At 39.0% G+C, this 9,518-nt stretch overlaps 1 protein-coding gene across 1 annotated transcript; it reads right to left on the reverse strand.

Moving 5' to 3' along the window:
• Positions 1-1,128: 1,128 nt before the first annotated feature.
• kcnj4 (potassium inwardly rectifying channel subfamily J member 4) lies at positions 1,129-9,509 on the reverse strand. Its single transcript, XM_014012848.1, has 3 exons — positions 9,430-9,509; positions 2,277-2,740; positions 1,129-2,231 (listed from the first exon to the last, which is right to left on the reverse strand). The coding sequence occupies exons 1-3, from the start codon at positions 9,507-9,509 to the stop codon at positions 1,129-1,131; spliced, it is 1,647 nt and encodes a 548-aa protein (XP_013868302.1).
• Positions 9,510-9,518: the final 9 nt, after the last annotated feature.

The following is a 9,518-nucleotide window of genomic DNA, read 5'->3' on the forward strand; positions in this document are numbered from 1 at the left end:
AACAAAGTGGAGCTGAATTGTCACAAAACCACGTGGAAGTTTAAGTCACAGGACTAAGGTCRGCTGTGTTCTGTGTAGGTAAACAAATATGGTGGATTTGGACTCAGAAAAGACATTTGGTGAATCTGCTGCAGGACACCCTGACCTTCAGTTACAATTTGTGCTTAAATTTGTGCAAATCTTTGTAGGTCACATGTTGGATTATCAGTGACTGTAAAAACAACCTTTTCTTTTTTTATGCTTCAAAGTGTTCTTTCACCTTGGACATCACAAAAAACGATAACACTTTGCATGTTTGCTGAACTTCATCCTTTGGTAAACGGCTGCAGCTCAAGCAGCAGCTAAAAACACTTTTCCTTATTGTTCCTGTTATCACAGGTTGTACCTCCATGACAAACTGAGAAGAAAAGTCTAATTGATCATAATAAAAGCAAAGATTTTATTTGATTACATGAGTTTCATTATTTTTGTTTTTACTATGAAGTTTTTACTCTGTTAAGGATTTGAAATTTAAATCAAAACATTCCCATATTTCTCTAACTTTCTGTAAATCAAATGCCCAAAATGATTTGTTACTGGCTAATATAATCTTAAAAAGCTTATAGGTTAGGGATTTTGGTTCCTTTTTCAGGAAATATTTACCAGCAGACAAATCRAGGAGACTACTGCAGGCATGATGTTCAATCAGTCCATGAACAAAACAAACATTACCGAGAATATTCTAACTTTTGATGAAAAGTTTCTTTAAAATTAACAAATTAAGTCATGAGCTTARATGTTTTGAACAAAAATGAGAACTAAAATTGTTCTTTAGATTTTCTGATTATATATTCAATAAAAATAATATTTTTTTCAAACTAAACAAAATGTCTCTGGACTTTTCTTCCATTCTGCTTTTTTATAAAAGTCCCTTTGTCAGAGACTTTTTGTCCTCTGGTGAGATGCTCTTCAAGAAGTGCAGCCACATGTGCCAAGACGTTAGAAAAATTGTCTAAATTTTAAACACTACAAGAACAAAAACCCAAATATATAAATTAAATAATGTCAAAAAGGCAAAAACAGGTTTCAACTTAAACTAAATTGATCATGTGTCCATTTTTGTGAACAAGGACCTTCCATTTGTCACTTCTAGTTCTCTTGTTCAGTCTTATAGGTCACTGGATCAAGAGGAATGGCCTTCTGCAGGATATCAAACTCCATCTGGTTGTTGTCCATGTCCAGAACACACACAAAGTTGTGACTGCCTGAGGTTATGGTCGTTGTGTCATGAAACATATTCTGAAAGTCAACAGATGTCCTTCTCTCATCTGCCCTGTCCTTCCTTAAAGCGAGAGTCGAGTCAAACACGTCGTCTTCATCCTCGCAGCTCAGTGCGACTTCGTTTTCGTAGCAGAATTCGGTCAGAGCCTGCTGGATCGGGTTTTGGGCGGATCTACGGGCTGAAATTGGAGATGCAACAGAGGAGGCCCGGCTGACAGCTTCATCGAGCTCCTTGGCGCTGAGATGGGGCGTTGATGGCACCTCGTACGTGTTGTGGAAGCAAGCGTAGTCCACCTTGTAGCGGTTCCTGTCCTCGTAGATCACAGGCTCGAACCTGTGACCCCAGAAGATTTCTCTGGCTAGGTAGGAACTACGGAACTGAGTGGTCATGGCTGTGGCCTCTACCATTCCCTCTAAGATCACAATGATCTCAAAGTCATCTGCTTCCAGGTCGGCTCGGCTTAAAGAGTACAAAGGGCTGTCTTCRTCTATCTTGTGGACTATGACCAGAGGAGACACTAGGAGCAGCCTGTCTGTGCCGTTATCGTAGCCCACATTGAGATCCATCTGTTCCAAGGGGATGAACTCACCCTCKGCCGTGACGTACGAACGTACGAGCTGAGCACGGACATGAGCCTCCACAATGTGGCTCCTCCTCAGGTTGCCCACCCTCCACATGAGGCACAGTTTGCCGTCCCGTAGGGTGATGACTGCGTTTCTGGAGAACATAAGGGTCTGGTTCCTCTTCTTYGGCCGAGCCATTTTGGCCAAAATGGTGCCAATCATGAAAGAGTCGAGGATGCAGCCTAGAATGGACTGTATAACCACAGTTACTACAGCAATGGGACACTCTTCTGTAACACAACGCCAGCCGTAGCCAATAGTGGTCTGAGTCTCCATGGAGAACAGAAATGCTCCAACAAAGCCCTGAAGGTGCAGTATGCAGGGCATCCTTTGGGTCTGCCCTCCAACTATGTGCCCAGAGGGAGATCCATACAGCCCTCCCACCATCAGACCTTCAGCTTTTTGTGTTGGGGGCTCCTCAAAGTCACCGTGCGCAAGAGAGACAACGTAAAAGATTAAACCAAAAATCAGCCACGAGATGATGAAGCTGGCGGAGAAGAGAAGCAGCAGATATCTCCAGCGGATGTCCACGCAGGTGGTGAAGATGTCTGCGATGTAGCGTTGCCTTCTGTCCTCCATGTTAGTGAAAACAACATTGCATTGCCCGTTTTTCTTCACAAATCGGCTCCGTATTTGGTTTGAGCCCCTTGTCAGAATCTTCTCGTTGTAGTTGTTCATCGCTCTTGGTCCTYTTGAGTTGGGCGCAGCAGCAGAGGCTCCAGGTCTGCGCCTACCGTCCTCTCTTTCTACGTTGTACTGCTTTTTGATTTTAGTGGAACGGTGGCCATTGTAGAGTTCTACGCTGGAGGTTTTCTCAAGCTCATCCTCTGATATGATGTCTGACACGATGCTGTACCTGTCAAAGAGTGGGATTAGGAGTTAATAAAACATAAATTGAAATAAATTTTGGATCTGAACATTTTTAAAATCTGAAAATTTCTTCCCATGCTAACTGAGTTTTTGGTGGGAGAAACTGAACTTAAAACCAGTTTTTGGTGAATGTAAGTGGAAATGAGAGACAGAGACTTTGAGGAACAATGACACAGCAGCTTGTTTTTACACCTGGGTTTGGGGTGGGGGGTTGTTTSTCACATTGAGAGAAAATCTTAACACCCCCACCCCCAAGAAACATTATTTTTCTGTATTTTGACATTCTTGTTACCCAATTAAAAGGACAAAAATATCAGTAAAATATATTTTTGTAATACTGACAGGACCTTAGAAACATGTATATATTAAAGACTAAAAATTAAGTTTATTTATATATTCTTTTGTTGTTGTCAGATCTTAGAATAAGACAGAAATCCAAATGATCAAAAGTCACGTGAATGTAAAATGAAAAAAAGGGAGACAAAAAGGAAGACTTGCTACTTGTAGAGATCTGTGTCTTGTCTRCTGTCTCCCTCTTGTGTTTTCTTTGTGTCATTATCTTCTCTTCTCACCTCAGTCTGTTTTCTGTCATTTTCCTTGCTAACTACACTCACCTGTCAGTTGTCTGTACTCAGTTCTCCTCAGCTGCTGCCCATTATCCTCTCTCCCTCTCTCGGCATAAAACTGGTCTCTTCTTAATGCCAAAAGGCAAGCAATAATATTTTTCTCAAAAAGTTAACCAATGAACGAACATTTGGAGTCAGATTGATTCAAGATGGCCACCACAACTAATCAACATTCTCCAATACAAAAATGTCTATAATTCTGTCAAATTTACAGATAGGAAATTTRATTGTCCACAATAAGCTGTATATTAGTGATTTGTTTTGATTCTGTAAATAAATGATCACATTTRTTGTTAGATCAAACTAGTCACTGAGTCACGCTCATCTTATTGTGTTTTGTCCATTTATTTTGCACGGAAGAGATATCTACCAAAAGTAAGAGATCCTTGCTAAATACTTGCCTCATAACTTTGTTATAAGAAGTGTAATTGAATCCTCGTAAGGGTGAGGGTTCGTTACAGAGCTAACATTTGGTGTGGTGGTGGTTGAGAGTCATTCTCACATTCTCCAAGCTCAAACAGATCCTGTAGTACTGCCGGAAATCAAAAACTTATTTTAAGGTTAAACTGAAACAGCTTTAACTGTCATTTCTCAACAGAAGATAATCTTAGTTTAAAACCTTGGCATGAAAGGATGTGGATAATTTATCTTTGTTCAAGRAATGTTAGGCCTTAAAATCTTATCTTAATCAAAGGTGCACAATGGCAGAATGAGAACCCTCATAAAAGCACATATTGGATTATAACTTTGACTGTGCAAACACAAATTTTTGATAGTAAAAATTAAGACCTTTACATCCTGTGGATGATAAATTTCAACTTTCTTTCAGTCAGTTTATTGGTTAAAACTTGTGGATGATCCAAACTGACCCATCTCTCCTGGAGGATTATCTAATGGGAAGGTGAGCTCAGTTTGTCTAGCTGAGAGGGATTGCTGTCCTCACAGATTAAAAGATTAAAGTTGAGTCAGTCTGACCATCTATGTTCAGATGGACACATCTTGTGTCACTTTGAAGTGCAAGTAATTGTTTAAATCATCAATTCATTAATTATTTATTATTCAAACGTGGCCTTTAACACACAAAAATTCAATCCGTGACATAAATTTATGGGGATTTTTCAAATGCAAAATGATGATAGGCACAACCACACAAAACACTGAGATGATAATAAAAAAGAGGAAAAAAATAGTCCCATTCATATAATCACAAAATATTAAACATTTACATATCATCAGAATAATAACCTTTTTTACTGCAGTGAATCTGTCTCAGCTGTCTCATGGTACAAGTTCTTTGTGTGCCACTGGGACAGAGCAGGGTGGCCTTGGCCTTTCAGATGATCTGCTTGAGTTAAACACCCCTGAGCTGGATCTGACTCATCCCACCCAGCCAAGTTAACAAGTGCTCACCTCACAGGTTGTTCTGAGACAAACATCACTGAGCCCCTTTGAGATTTCATTAAATAGTAACAAAATAAAAGCACAAATCTAAAGTCCAATCAAGTTAGAGGGAGACTTACTCCAGGGTGTTTCTCACCTGTTGGACCTACTGGTTCCCATGGCACCAATGATCTCTGGGATGTGGCTCCAGCGGGAGAACRGACTGTGTCCTCCTACTAAACTTTAGGTCTCCACAAAGTTTTTGTGTCTTTGAAACGACCACTGCAGGAGACAACATGAATGTACGTGTAAGAACCCGTGTAGTCAGACAACAAGGAGAGTTTCTGAATCTGACGCTGTGGAAAGTTTAAACTGGTGGTGATCACATCAATAAAYGTGTTAACCTTTGTTTCCTATATCAAACTGATGGCTTTTCTGCTTAGACATCTGTTAGAGCAAATTTATATTTTCATATCATATTGAGAAATATGCAGAACAAATAAATCCACCCACTGTGTGCCACTTTTCATTGGTCAGGTTGCAACAGGTTTAGAAGGGAAASCCAGACATCCCTCTTTTCAGGAAGACTCTCCAGCTTTTTCTAATGGATCCCAAGATGTTCCCAGGTCAGAGAKGAACCAAAATGTGAGTTTGGATCTGCCTYGTGATCTCTTCCCAGTGGGTCATGTTTGGAAAACCCTTGAATGATGGCACCCAGAAGGCTTGGACCACCTTGAGTGACTCTTCAATGCAGAGGAGTTGCTGAACTACTCAACAGAAAAAAAACATTTCAGCTACTTTATCAGAGATCTCCTTGTTTTGGTTTTAATGGGATGACAGTGGTGACAGGTGGCATGTCCTTGGACAAGACACTTCACCCTCCYTGCCTACTGGTGGTCAGAGTGGTGGTGCCGGTGTACAGCAGCCTCGCCTCCATCAGTGTGCCCCATGGAGGGCAGCTGTGGCTACACTGTAGCTTACTACCATCAGTGTGTGAATGTGTGTATGGATGACTGTAGGGTGAAGCACTTTAGAGTCCTTGAACTTGATCAAGTGTTATACAAGTGCAGGCCATTTACCATATTTACCTTTCAGCTCTTCTGTATTACCACCACAACAGACAGGAGCAACACCTTTATTCATGTGGATGAAGCAGTGATCTGTCAATCATACCTCCTGCTCCGTCTTAAAACCACAAACAAAACTCCCAGATTTTTGAAGTGTTCTCTCTTCTTCCAGTGGATTGTTCACAGTATCACCACTTTAACATGGTGATTTTGGGATCCTGAGTACTAGTTAGCCCCTGCTAGGGTCCCTTGGTAAACTGGCTTCATGGGATGAATCAGACAAAGAGCATTTTGAAAACCTTAATGATAAAGGAGGATTACATTAAACAAGCAACTTTGCCTGAATCTGGGAATCCAGAACAACTTCCCAGCAGCCAGGTCCAGATGGGAGATCAATGATGGGAGGACAATGATGCAACTACAGAAAGATGGCCATTCTTACTTGGTTTGTATCAAGAAAATTAAAGAGCACACGGAAATAAAAGCTCCATTATCTATTGAGGACATTTTTATTGATCTAATTTTGTGGACCTGTGGACGTTATATGTTACTTAATGTTGAGGACATTTGGTTTCAAACTGGCTGTCCTTGTTGACTAGATCTGAAGTTTTATTTCAATTTTAAATAAAATATTGATATGTTTAACTCCTGTTTATATATATACTGTATATATATACAGTATATATATATATATATATACTGTATATATATACAGTATAAATATGTGTGTGTGTGTGTGTGTGTGTGTGTGTGTGTGTGTGTGTGTGTGTGTGTGTGTGTGTGTGTTCTAATCCTAAAATGCACACTAAGCAAAAGCTGTTTATTTATTTATTTTTTTCATCACGTCATTAAAAGGAGAAAATTAAACTTTCTACCCTTTTAAAGTTTTAAATAATAACCTCACACATTCACTGGTAAGATGATTTTAAAGTCAACTTTATCTTCTTTAAACTGTCTTTTTTATCAAATCAAACATAAGAGTTRAGATGAAATGACCTGCTGCAGGTCAGATAATGATTTTTGTTGTTTATCACAAGGACATTTATTCTTTTTTCCTGCTATAAAACATGACCAAAATTTAGGCTGTTCTTTTTCATGTTTGTCACAATCCTATTTACAGGCAAACAAGCAGAGATTAATTCCCACACAAAATCACAAATTCTAGTTTAAATACATTTTTTTATTTTGTTGCATCAACTGCTCCCAAAAAGTCACCTTTCCTACAGTCATAAAACAGCTGGTCGTTCATTTTGCATTTTGATCATCCTGAAAGTGAACTGATGCATTAGATCAATGATTTTAAAAAATCTGTCCTTAAATGAGATGTTTTGATTTGTTCACCTGTCTGTCTGATTCAGAACTCATTTCCAAATTTTCTATGAAACTGAAACTAAAATTACATTTTAAAGCTTTTTAGCTGAAAAACAAACCTGTCAAATAAAAGTCTGTTTTCACTTTTATCTTTTTTCTTAATCCTGAAAAATGTACAAACTGAGCACAAATATACTCACTCTGATTTTGTTGCTTGTCAGTGTGAAACTCCCACATCCTTCAGTTTCCCATCATCCCTCCTTTGATGTTTTGAATATTTTAGTTTCTTCATGCTGATTCTTCTTCATTCCTTATTCTCTGTTTTGTGTCTCCATTAATCCTTGAYTGTCTGCCTCCTCCACTGATTATAACTCCTGCTGATGTGCAAACTCATACACACCAGAATGAACCTGCTGCGTCAACCTCTCCTCGGCAGAGCGGAGTTAGGAGGAGGAGAWGGAGAGGAGACGGAAAAGAGGAGGAGGAGGAGGAAGAGGAGGGGTCACTGTCTGTGCCTGTGTAGGTGTTGAATAAATTCTTATGTGAGCAAACAGAAACACTTTCTGAGACAAAATGTCAGCTCAAAGAAAGAACAACTGAACAAGTGGGAGGAATTTTACTGATTTGCCATTAAAGTGCCACCATCCTGCAACAAGTTTCAGCTCACCTGTGCTTATTTCATCAGTAGAGAGGCACCGCTCAGCTCCTTGTGACCTGAAATGATACTGAGGTTCTCCTTGGGAGTGACAAGGATGGACAAGATTAAGAATGAGATCATCGGAGGCACAGCACAGGCTGAACAAAGAAGAAGATGACAGGAGGGTCATATAAACTTAGAAAATATTCAAATACATTTATTATTTAATGATATTTAAGTGCTTCTGACTGTATTGATTTGTCAGACTGAATGCAGTTCAGATAATTACAATTCATTTTTGCTTTTCAGGAATTTTTTCTTCAGTTTATCCAAATAAAATCATTCACTGAGCAAAGTATTGGCTCCATTTGTTGCACATAAAAACAAGTTTTTCACTGTTAGGTCTAGAGCAGTGGTTTTCAAACCTTTTTGCTTTCGACCCACAAAATAACAGCTGCAGACGCTCGTGACCATACATGACTTGTTTACGTAGCAAACTTTGCTAATAACACTGTTAAACAAGGGAATAATAGCTATAAACAAACCTAGTAACTATGATACAAATATTTATTCATTTATGATTATTTAAATAAAATGGCAATAATCATGATGAAAATATTCCATTTGCATTTTTTTTGTATTTAAATTGATGTCTGCAAATCATCTGGGGACCCTCACTTGATGTTTTGTGACCCACAAAAAGGTCCCAACCCCAACTTTGGGAACCACTGGTCTAGAGGATGTTTGTATATTTTTTAAAAAATAATGTCAAGATGTATGTAAGTATGAATGAATAATATGTCTTCTTTCTTTAAAATTAAAAAACAAAAAAAATCTCCCACACCGTGGCTGAAACTCTGTTGATGCTCAGAACCTCTTTTCTTGACATCATCTTGACATCATTTTATAAATCAAACCCAGTGTATACATATAAACATGTATACAGCTTTGTAAAAATCCATCTGCCAAATTTCTATTCCTACCTGTTCAGTTTCAGTGGTACTTTTCTCTAATGATCAGTGGGTAAGAAGAGGAGCCCATCCATGTTTTTGAACTGTGGGAAGAAATTGAAAACTCATCATGAAAATTCCCCACAGAGGGGCTCCAGATGAGAGTTAAACCCAGATTGTTTTTGCTGCCAGACACCAGTGTGCAGCAGTGTGTCAAGGCCACAGTACCTAAAAAATCTGCTTCGAGTCAGAATATCTACCAGTGATATGTTAGTGAAGATAAYGTTGGTGTTCGTTGTGTCCAGTTAGAAATAACTATAAACAACATGAAGAATGGTTACTGCTACTTTCTTGGAAAAAGCTCCAAATTATCAGAACCATATGAAACAATAAGAAACTTCTCTCCAGCTGTTGATTAATTCTAAGTAAATTACCCACAACACTTTCATTCTAACAGGGATTATGCAGGAGGAACACATGGAGGTAAAATCCTGCTTCGTGTGCTCAGCAGCAACACTGGAAACAGGAGGTTGGAGGAAAACCTGCAAAGACACAAAACAGGAAGGAAACAGACTTGTAATATGTATGTAGGAAATCCATTGATTTAACATGATCATGGCCCAACATCTGAGGAGAAGACACTCTTCAGACTGTGTGTATTAATAGCTTTTAATCAAGCCTGTGTGTCAGATTATTGCCCTAACCTTTTCCTCAGCTCACACGTATTATTGGTCATCAGATGGATCACATACAGGATGTCCTCTGTCTGCTGCTCACCCTTCATCCGTATCTC

The sequence above is a fragment of the Austrofundulus limnaeus genome, unplaced genomic scaffold (assembly GCF_001266775.1).
Source record: "Austrofundulus limnaeus strain Quisiro unplaced genomic scaffold, Austrofundulus_limnaeus-1.0 Scaffold96, whole genome shotgun sequence".
In the NCBI taxonomy this organism is placed as follows: Eukaryota; Metazoa; Chordata; class Actinopteri; order Cyprinodontiformes; family Rivulidae; genus Austrofundulus; species Austrofundulus limnaeus.